General features: G+C 34.3%; 1 protein-coding gene across 1 annotated transcript; it reads right to left on the reverse strand.

The window, feature by feature from the left end:
* Positions 1–8,458: 8,458 nt before the first annotated feature.
* Positions 8,459–9,500, reverse strand: LOC143581804 (ATP-dependent DNA helicase RRM3-like). Its single transcript, XM_077064500.1, has 2 exons — positions 9,392–9,500; positions 8,459–9,282 (listed from the first exon to the last, which is right to left on the reverse strand). Exons 1-2 carry the CDS (start codon positions 9,498–9,500, stop codon positions 8,459–8,461), a joined length of 933 nt encoding a protein of 310 aa, XP_076920615.1.
* Positions 9,501–19,938: the final 10,438 nt, after the last annotated feature.

The following is a 19,938-nucleotide window of genomic DNA, read 5'->3' on the forward strand; positions in this document are numbered from 1 at the left end:
TTCTGTTTTTCTCTTCAAAACAAACAATGGTCTTCAAAATGTTTTATAGAAAGCGGTGATTCAGTTCCATGTATATGCTAATTAGAATTACGTGTTTTGAGTGGTTGCTTAATTCAATCACAGAGACGCATATTTGAAGTAGCTGATGATTGGAATGATGATCAAGACCTCAATGATGCAGTTGACAAAACGTGTAAGGTATAAGTTTCTTTCTCACCTTACTTTACGTATCAAGTCCTTTTAACAATGGTCTTGTGTTTCTCATAGTCTACCAAGGAATACATCTACCCTTCTGAATCGTGCACGAGCCGTTATGATTATGCACCTATGAGGCCTTACTTTGTGAAGATTTTCCATCTCTGTAATATTCAAGGCAATTGGTTGAGCTGTTCTCGGTTTCTCGCATTTTGCAAACAGTATAGATCAAAGTTTGACGAGTTTATGAAGTGGAATTCAAGATCTGGTATTTACCCTATAGAAGATGTGTTACCCCCGGACGACTGTGGTGCTAAAACTAGCCCATATGTTCTTGAAAGCTATAAAACTTCAAGAGGTTTGATAAGATCGTGGACTTTTCTGATCATCTTTTTTCTGCTTCACCTCCACCTATGTCTCTGGATACGCATGAGGCAAGTGTTTTCATTTGATTGTTATGTTTACTAATAATAACAATAATAGTGATTTTAATAATATGTTTTTTGTTGATCACTCTGATACGCATATTCATCAGAGTACAGAATATATTATTGAAACGACGAAACAAGAGTGGAAGATACTTCAAGAAGGCTTGCCTGGTATGTATTCATGGGTGCGTGCGTGCGTGCTTCTGTCAACTCATTAGGAATAGTAATTTATGACGTCTTTAAACGATTTCTTTTATTTTAATAGACACAATAATATTTGTGAGGGCTTATGAATCGAGGGCGGAACTTTTAAGTGCTGTAATCATTGGACCAAAGGGGACTCCTTATCATGATGGTCTCTTCTTCTTTGATGTGTTAATTCCTCTCGAGTTTTCTTACGACCCGCCTGTATGTTCCCCTTTTTGTTCTTGGTCATTCTATACATGGTGGATGTGTTATTATTATTTTGTTTATTATTAATTTATTTTCTTTCAGGTTGTGCGCATTCGCTTTGGTGGTTTGGTATCAATCCGCATATGTTGGCATGAGGTGAATTTCGTTTGGAACGTTACAGATCATGGGACGAGTTGCATACCTTAATCTGGGAGCCTGCCGATACAATGCTCCTCTTTATGGGAAAAATACAGGCTTTTGTTTTGAACGCCGAACCTTTGTTCATTCAACCTGGATTCATAGACTCTGGACCCTCGGTCGTCACATAATACTTTTATTTACTGTACACTGAGAACATCCTGATAAAACCGCTCAAATTAATGATGTATATCATGAATAATCCACCCAGGGTAAGGTTTATTTTGTGTGTTTTTGATACTAGTATTATGTATGTTTGGTTCGTTAACTATTGAGATGTTGCAGAACTGTGAGGCTTTTGTAGTTGGGCATTTTCGCAACCGTGTGCTTGATACTAGAGGCGTGTGGAGCTTATATAAATGGTTGTCAGGTCGGTGATGTGGGTGATTGCTGCTCTATAGAGTTCCGGAATGATGTTGCTTCATGCATGGTGCAACTTGTAAATGCTTTTAACAAAATCGGAGCAACTGAAGCTCAAAAATTCAGTGTACCAACCCCTGTGAGTCTTCGCTGCCAGCTTAAAGTATCACTTATATATGTTGAAATGAGAATTAAAATCTTTTGAGTTGATCCAAAAAAATAAAAATTAATTAGGTTTATATTTGGTAATATATACTTCCTATGCAGTCAAATTTTGGATCTTCCATGTATTTGTGCTAAGTGTGTTTTGTGTGGTTAACAGGTCTTGTCGGGTGATGTTAACAAATTTGATAAGGTGTTTGATGATATAATTATGTATATTTTTATGACTGATTACTAATTTTTATTAATTTCTGGGGAAGATCTCTGGTTCTGGAAAGAAATTATCGCAGTTTTTGGCCTTTCCGCTTTTCCCAGGTAAGTCTTGTAAAAAGCTTTCGATTTTGTTTACTTGAGTTGTTCATGGTTCTTGGTTGGATCCAAAATAAAATTTCTATTTGGTGCGATATTGCATTGTTGGTTGGTTTGATTTTGTATATGCTCATGTTAGCTATCTACTTGGTTACGTTTTTCTTGATGGGATCGGTATGTTTTTAGGATTATTTGGTTTATCTTATCTGCAGGTCCTTAACAAACGCATTGATACCACTGGGCTGTCATTGATCCATCGTGTTCGTTTTAATTTGATCGAGCAACACAAAGAATACCAAGTTTGTGACCCAAGTCACCCAACTCCTGGACACGACTCTTACTACGATCAAAACCACACTTGTAGTTTACAATTAGCATAGACCATCTATTTTTACTAGAAAAACTATACTAATCATACTCAAATACTTCTCTCAATTATAATATATCTATACTAGAAAAACTCGGTTACTTGTTTTTTGTCTTGTGTATTCGGGCTTCTTGCTTCTTGGTAGTTGTCCCTTTTCTTTGCTTTAATATTATTGGTCTTTCAAAAAACATGTAATTTAAACTAGATAACTCTAAACATTAAAATACCGATTAGCTAAATAATACTTACATTTAACCTCTTTAACTTTCTCTCTTAAACTTTCTTTTAACTCGTTTCAAGATTATTAATCAAAACGCCGGCCATCCTGATTCCTCTCATTGCAATAACATGGGAACTCTTTTAAGAATATTAATCACTTTGTTTAAAAAGAAAATTTAATTGTCTGAAAACAAAATTATCAATCTATCCTAAAGAAAAAGACCCCTCTTTGTTGGTCTTTCTTTAAGTGTCTGCTTCTGGATTGCTTCTAGATGGTGTAAAGTCTACGAAAAAATAAAAAACAAAAAGGAAACGTGTAAAGAAAAGATTCCGGTTCCTTTGATTAAGTAAGCGGTTCAACAACTAACCCAATGTGTTTTAGATGATGGACCCATAAAGAGTTGTTGGGACAGTTTCAACTAAATCAAAGAACAAGGCATAGTCCTTGTTATTGAAACATGTGTATCCAATCATACAATCAAAACACAATTGATTATGTTCATAGATTTAGTAATCATCTATTTATGATCTTGTAGAAGGTTACAACATACATACATGCATAATCATACAGTCAAACATTTCATAACAAAAATAAAAAAAACCTTTAAATTCGGCCACCCTTGTTTCACTAGTTCTTTGATTTAGAAAACCGATATGTGTTTGGGGTTAAAACTGAATAATTTCTCTTGTAACTTTTTGATTGCGGCAAACAACCAATTCCTGATCTTTGTTCCTGAAACTCGCCTACAGAAGAATGAAACTCCGATATGGTTCGTCGATGAGAAGACTCTTCCATCTTAGCATGATCAGCTCCTACGAGAACATGGTAGCTAGGGGTGGAACCAGCAGAGACCGAGACCGACCGGTAGTTGTTGTGTGGCCTTGGTTTCTTTATGGCATGCATTAGAAATGGGATCAACCCTTCCATTATTCAAGAATGGTAAATGGTTTGTTTATGGCAAAGATCTGATCTTTAATGATGCTTGTTTGTGTTCATTTGATGAATAAATGGGAAAGTGTGACATTTGAGTTATATATATATGAGGATTGTGGGACATAGTTTGAAATAGAGGTACCAAAACGAGTGCTTGAGGTTACTTGGAGGGTATTGACTCTTTTGCCCTTAATGAGAGAGCAAATTTACAATATGCATACAAGACAAGTTTAGAATATGTTTAGTCATGTTTGGAAAGCAAGACAAAGTTTAGTCAAGATACAATATCATAAAAGCACAATAACAATAATACTAAAAATAATAAATCATTTGTGAAATCTTAACATTGGTTGGGTGCAATGCATTAATAAACATGTTGAATATGGAAGGCAAATGTAGATAGGATGGGTAGCCAGGTAGGGTAGAGGTTGTAATGAGAACTGAGAAGTATAAAAATTGCATGGGGGTATTGTGGTAATTTGGTAATAATAAATCCAAGGATGAAAAGAAGCCAAACATGACGGTGTTTAAACATGATCATGATACCACTAGCAAAGTGGTATTGGGGAAAGCTAGCAGGGTTATCAAGATATACACCTTAAATTCAAGAGCTGAAAGCGCAACAGCAATCCAAGGTCGCATTAGTCAAAAATGCAATCCAGCTGGTGTATAATACGTTTATACTAGAAGATGGTCACCATTGTGTTAGAAAGTTAGTAACTGTTCTTTCTTAGAAAAGTATTTTTTTTATTATTATAATGTTACTTAAGTGGTTTTATTATTATATAATTATGAACCAACTGAACAACTAGGTATACAACTTGTTCGGAGGAAATATTGAAAATTAACAAATTGATTTTGACTGTTCGTCGATCTGTTTGAATAAAAAACATACAAAATGAAAAACCAAAGTATATAGATTAAGTGTCATCAAGCCATAATAATAAGTACATAGTCACCTACTCCAACAACAGGATAGAGGCGGCTTTACGCGCATATAATATAACAAGTACGTTCACAGAACCAACGGGAAATATTATTAGTTTACAAAGTTGATAGGTATATTATCACCAAATTCATTGACCTTTCTTTAATTACAATATTAAATTTGTTCTGGAAAGATATTTTATGTTTATTTTTTTTATAATAAATACTGGGTAGGGTAAGCTAATAAAACTTCTCACGTTTTTCATTTATTTCTTTGAATCGGTCAATTGAAATATTATTATGGCACCTTAACTGCTGTATGCCTGCCTGCATACTACTTCAAACTGCAGCCTTATTTCCAAGCATATGCATTGTTTCAAAATCCACCAAAGTGGTCCAAGCTATAGCGCGCTAGCCAGACAGGCCCAGCAACCCTCGTTTTTATTTGTCAGTAGTGTAAAATTATGTGTTTTCTCAAAAACTCTGAGCTTGGCAGCCTTGGTTTATGAAAGCTTTTATGCATTTTGAGTCCAGTCACCCCGACGTTTTCGTCCAGGCTTCGCCAGTGCCCATACTTGATACAAAAAAAAACTTGCACTCGCTCAACTCAAATATATTGAAATGATATATGGTGGGGGTAAATTTGAACCAAAATTAAATATTCATTTGATCATGAATAACACTAAATTGATTTGAGAAAATAATCTAACGTAAAGAGAGAACGTGATATGAAAATGAAATGTAGTTCTCTAAAACTCAATACAATGCAACAACCCTAGCTAGCTTGTTTATAGTAGTTAAATTATTATCAACCAACTAACTCACCAACTAGTGTAACTACCTCCAACAAACACCACAAAGGTGAGTGTAGGTGATAAACACCATTTGAGTTGAAAGCAAATATGTTGCTGAATGTTGTCGACTATTATTCTTCAATATGCTGGTGAACTTAGTGTTATATATCAAGCCATTTTAGTTTATTGAGATTTACTTTATACCAAAGTGGAATCATAATTAATAAACATCAATACACAAGTTAAAATGCATGGAGTGTACGTTCGTTCAAGTATATTATGATTTTTGACACCAATGAACCTAGTCGTTCAAGGGGGCATCGCCCTTGGAATATGATCATATCAAAAGAAAATACAAGGCATGATGTTTCAAGAGAACTAATGAGTACATATATAGTACAAATGTATAACCTTGTTTTCTGAAGACTTATGATCATATAAAAGAAGGATCCGAACTTGCATGGCGGTAAATCCTGGTTAGTAATCCTAGCTCAAAAATGATTCTTATCAATAACCTAGAGTTAATAAAATTGCTTAGAATAGTGATATATTAAGATACTAGTTTTTATCCCCCATATTACGGGGACTGTTTTACATTACTCGTTTTTAATATTTATATATTTTTTTGGGTTTAATTTTATTTATTGTAATGAAATTTATAATATACTTAAAGTTTGATGATAAAAAGGTTTCACAAATAACTAAGATGTTATAATCCGGTTTAAAAGTTATCTGGGTTTGGTAAGACCCAAAACCCGCTTATTTTTTGTACTATAAAATTGTTTCTTAATTATAAATAATATTTAAAAAAATCATATAATAATTTTTAGTATATCCTATTTTATAGGATTTTCACATCAATAATTTGATGAGAATAATTTTTAATTTAATGAGATGTTATAACACGTTTAAGGAATATTTGGGTTTGGTAAGACCCATACCCTTGAATTCGGGTCAAATGCATGAGAAGCCTCCATTTAAAAATCAAACAAATCTGAAAACTCCAAAAAAGGGGGGAGCGACCACATCGTGACACGTAGGATTTTTATGTTTGCATTTATATATACTAGCTTTTGAACCCATGTAATACACATGAATTTTCAACTGATAAGAACTTCTAAAATTTGTTATTTGAAACAAAGATACAAAATTAAAGGAAAAAAGAAATTAAAACATATTACAAACAATAACCAGTTTAGAGTATTAAATTTACAAATTTGAGAAAATCTCTTTATATACAACATTTGTAGTTTTATCATATGTATTCCCTTCATCATCCAATATCAATAGTTTAAGACCATGTCTGCTGATTACTTTGGATAAAGCAGCATATAATTGCCCGTGGGAAAAAACAGGAGATCGGAAAAACAAACCAACCCTGGGAAAGAGATTGCCCTTGGCTCTTGTTAATCGTCATAGCAAAGCATACTGAAAGCGAAAACTGTCTTCTGTTAAATTTGAATGGAAACTTTTTATTAGTCGGAGTCAAAGTAACTCTGTGTATAGCATGACGTTTGCCAATTTCACTACTTGATACGGCCTCTACCTCGATAACCTGATTACCAAGAGATTTGACTATTAACCTTGTTCCGTTACACAAACCATTCTTCTGATCAATATTTCTTAGCAACATAACTGGGACACCAACTTTTAGTATCAATTGGTGATTAGGACAACCAGGAAACTTTAAACCATTGAGAACATCAAGTGAGTATTAATGGTCGGTTAATTTGTATATGTTTTAGTTTGTTTATTATTTAGTTTTAACTGTTTATTCTAGAACTATCGATACTTCATACGTGTTTTATTGGATTTCAGGTCAGTATGGACCTGTTGTGACACGGAATGAAGACCCGGGATGTCCAGCACGCAAAACGAGGAAAAGAATGAAGTTTGCTGTAGCAGGGTCCCATCGCGGTACGCGATGGGCTTGCTGAAGGTCCCATCGCGGTACGCGATGGGAGATTAAATAATGTTGACCACTTGGTCAATAGCGGTACGCGATATGTAACAAAAGACCCCGTCGCGGTACACGACGGGAGGTGCAGACGGGATTTTTAGGTTATAATCATATTTCTCATTCTCAAGAACCCTAACTCCGTTTTTGAAGAAAAGAGGCGATTTCCAGCAGTTCCTATAGGCGATTTCACCCTCCTAGCTCGTATCAAGTCCATATCTATGATCCATATCATCCGTATTAAAGACTCGATGATGTCGCGGCTCGGCTAATCTCCTAGAATCGCATCCGGGATGTATAGTTTGTAACCTTTTACAGTTTTTCTCATGTGATTAAGAATACTTATGTTTTGTTATTGATGATTAATATATGATTATTGATGTTTGGTATTTCTGAGTGTTCGGTCGGTTTAGGTTTATGTTAGTCTGAACGATCTGTTACCAGTTGCTAGATAATTAGTCATATAACTGTTTGGTTAGATTGAATACGATAAAACATACAATTACCCTTGACTGAGTCACACTGGCAAGGACTGTTTGATAACCAGTGTCGTGTGTAAAGTAATTGTTGATGTCTAAGGTTTTGTCTGATTGATCAGTTTTCAGTTAATCGTTAATAATTAATCTGTTAGGTTGCATGAGATATTGTTGGTTGCTTACTTGAATTCCCGTGTGTGATTTGCTTTGTTAACTGTTTGAAATTCGTTTACTTGTTCATTGCTTAGTTCTCTGAATTTACTAAAAATTGCTTGTGTGATCAGCGCTAAAAATCAGTAACTTCATAATTAGAAATCTGTTACACGAATACATTGACCACATACTCCTTGTGATACGATACCCTACTTGCTCTAACTATTTAGAATAATTAGGTTTTTGATTGACTCAAACGACGGTCATCAAGTATAAGGTAGGATCAAAGTCTTCATTTACGGTTTCCAACTTGTCAATACTATCAGAACATAGGTATTCCTTATGCTCTCCAGGAAACCTTGCTAATAATATATCATTAATCTCTAGAACAACTTCGTTTTTTGGTGCTAGTATGGCTCTTTCTTGAAAAAATCCTTCTTCTTATAATTTTGAAGTATTGACGGATAAACAAATTCAATTAAATCAGAAGTCGGATCAACAGAATCTTTAATAAGTCATGAGGAATATCTATTTGCACTTCACCGTGATTTGGACCACCAAGTTTTCCTTCCCCGATTTTTAAAAGTCATTCAGCAAACAATCTAGTTTCCTCAATGTTGGGATCTTTACTTCCAACGGTTAACCTCATGTTTTTTGTAAGTTTAAGCACTTTGCAATTTTTCCAGATGTTGGAAGAACTTAGAGACGCATTCACTATTTGGTGCCTGCTTCCATTAGTAATAACTGGAAGGATTTGTCTAAAGTCTCCTCCAAATACGACAACCTTACCACCAAATAAGCTATCACTTTTTAAAATGTCTTTAAAAATTCGATCCATAGCTTCAAATGCATACTTGTGAATCATTGGCGTTTCGTCCCAAATAATCAAACTGGTTTGTTTAATTAAATCTGCAACTTTGCTTTGAGGATCAAAAGAGCAAATAGAATCCTCAGTTAGATTGATTGGAATTTTAAACCGGGAATGAGCTGTTCGACCACCGGTCAATAATAACGAAGCAATGCCACTGGAAGCAACATTTAAGACAATAAGGCATTTAGATCTGACGGATGATGCTAAAGTCTTCCATAGGAATGTTTTATCGGTTCCTCCATATCCATAAATGAAAAACACTCCACCTTTTCCTTTCTCAACGACTTTATTTATTTCATTATAGACACCGCGTTGTTCATATGTAAGTGAGACAAAAAGAGTATCAAACTCATGCTGTAAACTTTCACGATCATAAGACGTCTCTTCAATAATAAGTCGATTATTTGCAGAGTCTACAGATTCAAGATTGGGAAACAGCATTGTATTAAATCTTTTTGATGAGTAATTGTTACGAAGCAGAATTTTCTCAATCTCAAGCAAGGTCAAATTCTTGATTTGGTCATCGCTAATTGATAGTCCTGCATTTTAATAACAAAATAACCACATTCATTCTTTCCAAAGATTAACATATAAGCCAAAAACACATCCAGACATTTAGATATTAATATTATTGTTAAAAAATAATACCCGGACAATCCAAAAGCCATTGTTGTTTGTGAATAATATCTTCTGCTAAATAATTCCATGTTTTCTCCCAAACAATTTCAGGTCTCGATAGACTTCCACACGTTAGCATTGTGCAAAATAAATTTCTTAAGTAAAACCCGGTTCCGGCATTGCTTGCTTCCACAATGCATTTGATATACTCATTGCCATCGTCTAAAACACCAAGCTCATAACATGCGTATCTAAAGGTCGGAAGGATCTTAATGTCCTCAACTTTTGTAGGACCTTTGACTTTATTTAATAGAATTCGTAGATAGTATCCTTCGCCAGCTACAGGTGAAATAGAGTGAATTCTACCAATTGGACAACCTTTTTTTCTTCTTTGTCATTTCCTTTCTTGAGCTTTCCAAACGAAATGGGAAGGAAATTCAACATAAGAGAGCTTTCGAGCTCCACGATCCGTACCTGTGCATGATTACATGACGTCAATTCCAAATTAGAAACTCCATACACGAAGATTACAATATAATTAATAATTCTTATTATCCATTAAATTATTTTTTCATATAAATAATTTATTTTCAAAACTCAATATCATTTGTGAATACATACCTTTGTGGTCCATCCAAGATGTGAACATTGATGAAGAAACAGATGCTTTGTCGAGCACATCGTCAATATCGTGATCTTCACCATAAACAATTTGTTGTTTTCCGGGAAGATGAAATGGAAGTCTAACAACATATGGTGTTCTATAATGGACTTCGAATTAAAATATACGCCATGAAGCTTCACAAGCAGACAGATATCGAAAATCATAATATTCTTTGATTTCATCAACCGGTTGTTCAGGTACATCTTCTGTGTCACCTCTTTGCTCTAATAAAACAGTTGCTCTATCTGGACCTTTGCTAATATATTTAAACAAATATTTTATCAAACCTGATTGATTGCACCACTCAACATTTATGTGTGCCTGATATCTTTTTAAAAGTGTCAGGTTGTATGGAACAACGCTTCTGTTGTCTAGGTTAATCTAACCAACATATACGGTTTGTTAATATAATTTGAAATAAACACAAATATATACTACTAAGGCAGTAGGGTTGGTCAAGATTAGAAAGAAAGCATGAGTGAACATATCTAACATGAACATAAAATAAGAAATACTGGCCTTAAAGCTATTATTATGATAAGTGTGTTTGCTATGAGGTAGAAGAAGATTTATAATGGGAGAAGTATTGATGTAGAATGGCCTTTTATAATGTGTTTATGACACAATGCTTGATAAGGAATGTTTGAGTTCTGAAAATCAAATGGTGTGAAGTAAGTTACATATTTTGGAAAGTTGTTTTAATATAATAGTGAGATTTAGATATTTTGAGAAGTTGTTTCATCTTAATATTAATTCATAGCTTTCCTATTTTCTAATATTTAATCTCTTTAAACCATAATAACCATAGGTCATGACTTATATGGTATGAACCATTGAAAACTACTTTCCTTATTATATGCTATTTCAGTTCTTAAATCATCTTTTCATTTAAAAGCAAGTTTAGGAATATAAAAGTTGACCAAATCTTGTTTCCATTTAAAAACAACTTTAGAAAATAAAAAAGTTGATCAAATCGTAGAATACATTCTGCACAAATCAAAAGTTGAAAAACATGTATGTTTATTTAACTTTCAAATAGTAGAAAATATAAAAACAACTTTAATTTTGCATGTTTATTTCAAATAACGAAATTCGTTAATTTTTATCATTTTAAAATTCAAGTGTATTACACGGGTTTAAAAGCTAAGAATAAATATAGAAATTATAATATTCAAAATTAATGTGAGAGGTAAGAATGATTATAGACAAAATTATTATGTGTAAATTTTTAATCTAAATATATACGGTTTCAATTTGAGGACTAAATTTAAGGGCTAATATTTAATCTCTTTAAACCAGAATATCCATGGGTCATGAGTTATATGGCATGAACCATTGAAAATTAATTTTCTTATTATATGTTATTTTAATTCTTAAATCATCTTTTCATTTAAAAGCAAGTTTATGAAATATAAAAGTTGACCAAATCTTCTTTCCATTTAAAAACAACTTTAGAAAATATAAAAATTGATCAAATCGTAGAATGCATTATTGTAACATCCTAATATTTTCATATTTAATAAAGAAAGTTACGTTTAGTGATTTCGCGTTAATAATTAATAAAGAAAAGATCATGGGCTTAGATTAATCAAGATGGGATTATGGATAAGAAGGGCTTAGGGTCCATGGGCCTTCGTAGTATAAATACTCCCTTAAACCACCCTAAAACCCTAAACCCTCATTTCTTCCATCTTATTCTCTACACACTCAAAAACACACACATACACCACACCACATCCGGCCGCGAGCGAGAAAGAGGAGAAGCGAGATCGAGCGAACTTTGGTGTTGGTAGATCCTTGCTATACGAGCCATATAAAAGATTTAGAGTCCATAAACAAGCTAACCAAGGCCGAAGAACACATAAAGGTAAGCCTTTTTACCTTTAAAGTTTACGTTTTTATAGACGTTTAGCCTTGAAACTTAGAACGGGAGTAAATCGGGTCTAAACGAAACGTAAAGTAATGAACTTGATGTTAGAGCGAACCTAATAAGCCCATAAACATGTAAGGTTCGTTCAAACAAAACCTTAGATCTAGTATTGAACATTTTGAGCTTAAAGGTCCAAACTTTATACGTTTTCGGGCCGAGTCTTATCCAAAAAATGACTATAGGAATGATTACAGGATTGATTAACATCATATCCAAGGGTTACGGGTTGAACGAAGATGTTTATGGGGTTAAAATCAAAACCCGTCGCTACTGTAGATAACTTCGCTTACCCATATGTTCGCCTGATGATAAGTTCGCGCGTATGCAAGTTCGCCTGGGGTTAACTTCGTTCCATGCAAGTTCGCCTATGGGTAACTTCGCCACATACAAGTTCGCATGTTGTTAACTCCACTGCTATAAGTTCGTTGGCGTTAAGTTCGCCATTGATAAGTTCGCTTAACGTTAAGTTCGCTTAAAATGCTAAGTAAAAGTAATCCAGTACTAGACCACGAATCGGGCTAACGAATGAGTAGGTGAATAAAATAATAACTTAAAATCCTAATGAAAAATGCGTTAACACAGTTAATAAAAATAAAATAATAACTTAAAATCCTAGCGAATGAGCAGCTTAACCCCAGCAGGGCCTCTGCCCCTTAGACCCTGCTAGGTGCTGCCGCCCCTAGAACCCCGCTGCCAGGGGCGCTGCCCCCTGACCCCCGTTCGTTGTGGGTAATAATTGAACTAGGAAGACGATATGGGTAGTGATAGTTAATTGATACGTGTAATTGTTATACAGTTAGTCGTGCACAACTCAAGAAAGGGATTACCATAAACGGTGAACATAACCGCATTCAGGTGAGTTTCTAGCCCCATTTCCTTGTTATGTAATCGGGGCTGTGTGCATGCTCGATGTGATAGTTAATACACTTACCTCAAATCGTAAGTGTATTCCATTTATGACTTATGTGATAGATATTATGTTATGATTGTGAACGAAAGCTTGTCGGTACGTGAACGATCTTCGGATATTGCGCGTATTGACAAGGGAGGGTATGCATATGAAACATGAATGTGTACGATATATAAATAAAATGTATAACATATGAGTATGTAATAATGATTAAAGAAAGTATATGTATGTTACGGGTATGTAAAGACAATATGTACGAAGATGAAGAATAAGGGATCGGACCCTAATAATATCTGAGATAGAGAAGAAAGTGATCAGACCCTAATAATATCTGAAATAGAGAAGTAAAGATGGATCAGACCCTAATAATTTCTGAGATAGACAAGAAAGGGATCAGGCCCTAATAATATCTGAGATAGACAAAGGAAAGAGGGATCAGACCCTAATAATATCTGAGATAGAATGAACAGTAAATATAAAGTATGAACTTAATAAAGTATGTACGTATGTATGAAAGTATGAAATGAAAGTAAATTAGTAAAATAATTATTATGTATCTTCGGATGCATGATTGAAGATAAGTGTATGTATTGTATGATGTATGATTAACTAGAACTCACTCAGCGTAGCTGACTTTTAGTATGCACGCAGGTGAGTAGGATGCGACAGCTGGCGTGAGCGGGACACCTAGCAGAAGAATAAAAGCCTGGCATCTGAAGACCTGCTATGTTTTATATAAGTTATGTTTTGATTTGAAAGACAGGGAAAATGTTTTAAGACATGTTTATGATTTGATATGTAATATTTTATGAAAGTTTTATATTCCGCGTAAAGTTTTGATTAACTCTGATATAAAGAACTGCGTTTATGAGTAAATCCAACGTACAATGTGAGGCACCGGTAACAGGGCCTTACAATTATGCACAAATCAAAAGATATTAAACATGTATGTTAAAAACATGCATGTTTATTTAACTTTCACATCGTAGAAAATATAAAAACAACTTTAATTTTGTATGTTTATTTCAAATAACGGAATCCGTTAAAAACTATTTTCCTTAAACTACAGCCAAAAAAATAATTCTAGAGGTTTGTTAAAAAAATTTAATTCAAGTGTATTATACGGGTTTAAAAGCTAGTATAAGAATAAATATAGAAATTATAATATTCAAAATTAATGTGAGAGGTAAGAATGATTATAGACAAAATTATTATGTGTAAATTTTTAATCTAAATATATACGGTTTCAATTTGAGGACTAAATTTAAGGGCTAATATTTAATCTCTTTAAACCATAATATCCATGGGTCATGAGTTATATGGCATGAACCATTAAAAACTATTTTCCTTATTATATGCTATTTCAATTCTTAAATCATCTTTTCATTTAAAAGCTAAGTTTAGGAAATATAAAAGTTGACCAAATCTTGTTTCCATTTAAAAACAACTTTAGAAAATATAAAAATTGATCAAATCGTAGAATGCATTCTGCACAAATCAAAAGATATTAAACGTGTATGTTAAAAAACATGTATGTTTATTTAACTTTTAAATCGTAGAAAATATAAAACAACTTTAATTTTATATGTTTATTTCAAATAACGGAATCCATTGCAAACTATTTTCCTTAAACTACAGCCAAAAAAATAATTCTAGAGGTTGGTTAAAAAAACTTAAGTAATTACCATGACTGTGGGGCTAAGAGGTCTGTTGATATTAGCTCCCGTGCTAGATAACTCAACTTCATATCCTCCTTTAGGTGCTACAACATATAAAGACCATATATTAATCAAAACGGTGTAAAGTTTAGGTAAGTAAATAAAAACTTACATATAGAATGGTGGAATATATGTCCATTCATTCTAAACTATAAAGAGAAGCCAACCGAGCATCTCTAAAGGCACGCTCAGCTTCTATATAATCAACCGGTTCAAAATGAGCTTTTCCAACCTGCACAAATCAATATTTGATTAAGCCCCCCAAACATTCCTCATAAAATAGAAAAATGAAAATCTCGAGTCCACCATTGAATACAAACATTCCATTTTAACTTTAGATTTAACCAAGAACAATGATACAGTATGACTCAAAAGGAATGACTCTTTAAAATCTAGTCTATTCCTCAAAAGTTCTACCCATTAATATCCGATTACCCACAACAGATTACATCAAATTAAGTGGTCATAATTTATCCAACCCACCAAGCATATTAATTTGAAGTAAAAAAATTATTATATTTCTCTACACAATAAACAAATGATAACATAAAAAACCATATGAATACTTATTACTTGTAGATTAATCTGCATCTTGGATAATCAATTTGTTGAAACCCTTAGACAAATTGCAAGTTAAATGAAATCAATTAGATAATGGAATCAATAAAAAACCTATATTCAAAGACGTATGATAAAATCAGATGGGTATCAGAAATTGAATGCTATTGTTGAATTAGATTACCTGATATGTCGCCGGTTGGTTAGATTAAATCGCCTGATGCATCCGGTCCATGATGAAATCGCCATAGTGAGGATGAAATCAATTTGTTCACTCACTTCACTATGATAATATAAAACCCTAAATCGAAAGCTGATAGCAATCGTTATCGTGAGAATGAACATTAGAAAAGAATATGCAACAATGAACATCAAAACCCAGATTCAATTAGATGAAATCAAAAAAAATCAAAACCCAGATCCAACCATATAAGAAAGTGGATGATATCATTAAATTAGATAAACCGAATCGTTACTTGGTGAATTGCATTCTTGTTAGACGAAATGGCAAAAAAAAGGCCAGGATGAAATCTCATAGTGAGAAGAAGAGAGGCTGAGATACTAAAAATCCTAACTGGAGGATTGTGTTGTAAAAGTAAATTAAATTAAAGTCAAAAAGTCAATAATATTTGTGATTCATGGGTCATATAAATTAAACCCATAACCCATGGGTAACATGGATTAAGGAGATTGAATATTAGAAGGTAGGATTAATTTGGTAATGACACATCAGCATTTAGTATTTTTGTTTATTAGTATTGTTAGGGAGGACAGGCTGGTGCATGGTGAGGGAACCATCATGCGTGATGGCCTCACGCACACCGCCGCCCGTCCCCCATCACGCGTGATGGGGGGTGTGCGTGATGGCTATCACGCAAGTGAGGGAGTGTTTTTCGAGATAATATGACCGTTAGGGGGAGGGAGCCGTTGGGGGAGGGGGGTTAATTAAAAAAAATAACCAATATAAAACCAAAACATAACCAAATCCAACTCAAAACCAAATCCAACTCAAAACACTCTCAATCTTCCCCTTCATTCACAACAAAAAAATATTGAATTTCCAAAATACTTGGTTCCCTTAGACACCGATAACTCTTCTTCTTCGGACGATGACATTCTCGAATGGTTCCCGTTGTTATATAGCGAACTTGAAGGCCCGAGCCGTCTAAAGAAAAAAATGGTGGAGCGTGATAGTATACATGCCCACAAAGTGCTAATGAACGACTATTTTGTGGAGGAACCGAAATACAATGACGAGACGTTTAGGGAACGCTTTCGTTTGCGGAATCTTTATTTTTAAATATTGTAGCCAACGCCGAAGCAAACGAAGAATGGTTTCAAGAATCTTACGACGTTAGGGGCAAACGAAGTTTTACGACGCTTCAAAAATGCACATCCGCTATTCTTCAATTAGCGACAGGTAACCCACCCGGCCAATTCGATGAATACTTATAAATGTCTGAGAGAACTTCACGTGAATGTCTACAATTCTTTTGTAACGCGATTATAAAATTGTATGGCAAAGAGTTTCTACGAAAACCAACAAGACACGACATTACACGTCTTTACGCCGCGCACGAGGCTAGATGGCATTTTCTAGGGATGCTCGGTAGCATAGATTGTACACATATCGAATGGAGGAATTGTCCACGGGATTTGCGATGGGCGTATGTTAGGGGTGATATCAAACGACCGACCATCTCACTAGAAGCGGTTGCGTCAAATGATTTATGGTTTTGGCATTCTTATTTTGGTGTTCCCGGCTCAAACAACGACATCACTGTTCTGTACACATCACCGTTGTTTCAGAGCGTAACAAATAGTACCGCACCTTTCTGTTCGTATTTTGTCAATGGGAGATATTACAGACGTGGCTACTATCTTGTCGATGGTATCTACCAGCAATGGTCTGTTTTTGTGAAAGCCTTTTCGTTTCCTGTCGAGGAAAATGAAAAAGCGTTCAAGAAGTTGCAAGAATCGGCAAGAAAAGATGTCGAGAAAGCTTTCGGTGTTTGAAAGGGTAGATGGTGCATACTTAGTTGACCGGTTCGTGCAATGAAAAAAGCCACGATCTCTAGCTACGTGTATGCATGCATCATATTACACAATATGTTAATAAAAGAAGATGGAAATGCAATTTCTCCAAATTGGGTACCGGATCCTCCTACTGAAGTTCCCGTTCCCGATGATGTGCAATTAGACTTGCGGGACGAAGATATTCACCATCTATTGAGATGGGATCTAGTTGAGCTTATATGTTCTTTAGGTTTGGAATTTCCGGATTCAGACGAGAAGTAGACGTTTATTGTAACTTTTATTTTTTAATTCTAATTTTTAAGTTGAATTATGTTCCAGTAAACTATTGTTTTTATTTTTTAAGTTCTAGTAAAATATTGTTTTACTTTTTAAGTTGCAAAAAAAACAAAAAACAAAAAAATTACTATCACACCACACCACCACCCCTACCAAATTCCATCAAATGTGATGGATTTAGGGTTGGTATGAGGCACGTCAGCATTGGGTGTGATGTGTGAGGAAATTACCACCACCCCTTCCCCCTTTAGATAGATTATAGATATCTATATGCCTTGAGATATTAGTTCTCCACTAAGCATATTCACATTATCTAGTGAGAAATCGTGTAAATGCTAATTGAACAGTTGATTGAACTTACCTCCATCGATCTTAGTCCTACAACGGATAATAAAATTTCATTTTCATTTTGCTTTCGGAAAGAGAATGTCATGTGGAGAAGTACTCTAAATTAAAAGTCGTGTATGTTAAGGGACTTGATGTTCAAAATACCAAAAGGAGACGATTAGAAAATTACTGAAACAAATTCAAAAAAATCTTGAATAATGATCAATAACATCTTTGAAAGTAGGAAGTTACATAGTTACATATATGAGACTTTTCAAATTAAATGCTCAATATCGCATTTAGTTTTATGAACCACTTCTAAGTAAAATTGCCTAAGTTGGAAGACGTCTCACAAGATACGAATGAAAAAGTGTTTTGAGTTGAAAAGTATTTCAAAGAAAGCAATTAATTAGTTTAAGGAATGGATATAGTTAAGTTGTAGGGACGGCAAAGAGCCGGGTTCAGGCCGGGTATTAATAATCCCATGTTTGTACCTGTTTGTACCTTGTTTCATATCCGGCCCATTACCCATCGGGTATTTGTCGGTTAATTACCCATCAGGTATCGAGCATACCCGCGGGTATCGGGTATACCCGTTGGGATTTTCAAATACATTTTTTTATCATTATAACTATTTTATACACTTTATTCATACAACAATTATTACAAATTTAAATATAATACACTCTATATATATAAACGTGATAATAAATAAATAATATCAATATAGTTTTTTTATATATACTTCACAACCTACAAAATACAAAGAATTTTTCGGGTATTTGATTCGGGTAAATGAGTATGTGTTTTCGGGTAATCGGGTCGGGTATCATCTAATCTCATACCCACAAAAATTTTTAAATCTTAATCTCATCCCCGACCCATACCCATCGGGTTTCGGGTATACCCGACGGACTCAGGCTTAGGCTTTTTTGCCATCCTTATTAAGTTGGTAATGGTTCCAAAAGTGAAGCATATAATACGATTACTCAACCATAATAAACTATAAAATTTTTAATTTTAGTTTACACTTGTTCAAATAGGCGATTCATAGCAACCAATTAAAGGAGGACATATATGCATAAATGACTCCTCCACAATCCACGGACCCCATGTCCATAATCTAACGCCTTAACCAACCCACATACCCATAATCCAACTCATTCACATCCCACACACCAGCAATGTGTCTCTTCCACAGCCTACCTGAACAAATGTGAAAGTCAATGTCAACCTGACTATGAGGGATATGTTTATTTATTAATTTAGTAGTTTGACCACTGCTTCTCTATCCTTTTACGTGTATGCCTTTTGGTTTACACTTTTCAGACAATTTTGGACCTCTCTCTATTGTTTGGTGTTATGGAGGCGGTGTATCATGGTAGTTTTGTTAACACGGTGACCGATACGTACACGCGCGGTTGTTTATGGCGGCGATGTAAAGTGGTTTCGGTTTGATTTATTCAAACATGTCGTCCATTGTGAAGCTTAAGTTACTGTTGGATGGTGAAGGGCAGGGCCGGCCTAAGGGGGAGGCAGGGTGGTCGACGGCCACAGGCCCGACACCCTGTTAGGCCCGGATTTAAAAAAAAATTATGTATTTTTATGAAAAACAAATATGTATAATCAATGTTTCAACCCAATTGCATATCCACTAGCTTGGTCTAGTGGCAAAGAATTTTGACATTTAACCAAGAGGTTGTGGTATCTAGTCTTGTTTGAAACATTTTTAAGTGTATTTTTTATGCAAAAGTTTTTTACATTACTCAAATTATAACCAAGTAAGCCTATTTAAAATAAAATTGTTTAAACTCAACAAAATGTTCATTTTACTTAAAGCCCAAAAAAACTTTCGCCTTTAGCCCAAAAAAACTTTCGTCTTCTCGGAGCCGGGCCTGGTGAAGGGTTGCACTTTGTTGTGGGCTTATGGATACACAGGTAAAATATCATAACTAATGCCATTGTTCATTTGGTTACCATTTTTTTTATATTTGTAGCTAGTTTAATTTTTGTTATTTGTAAATTGTTGTTTACTAAATGTTTCTTATGTTTTTTGTATCAAGTGTTTATAATTTAGTTGAGGTCTGGTGTTTGGTTTGACTTCCTAAGGGAAAGTAAAAGTGTACTCTAGTGTTAAGGGTATGTGGGTTGTGTGAT

This window comes from Bidens hawaiensis, unplaced genomic scaffold (assembly GCF_021521415.1).
Source record: "Bidens hawaiensis isolate Kalapana, Puna unplaced genomic scaffold, B.hawaiensis_p1.1 tig00031190_1, whole genome shotgun sequence".
Lineage (NCBI taxonomy): Eukaryota > Viridiplantae > Streptophyta > Magnoliopsida > Asterales > Asteraceae > Bidens > Bidens hawaiensis.

What these genes read in the sequence shown, in the direction of transcription:
- LOC143581804 (XM_077064500.1), bottom strand. Translation starts at nt 9,500, where the DNA reads ATGCTAACGTGTGGAAGTCTATCGAGACCTGAAATTGTTTGGGAGAAA. An exon ending in ATGGCTTTTGGATTGTCCGG is followed by an intron (nt 9,283 to 9,391) that starts GTATTATTTTTT and finishes ATTAAAATGCAG; the next exon opens with GACTATCAATTAGCGATGAC.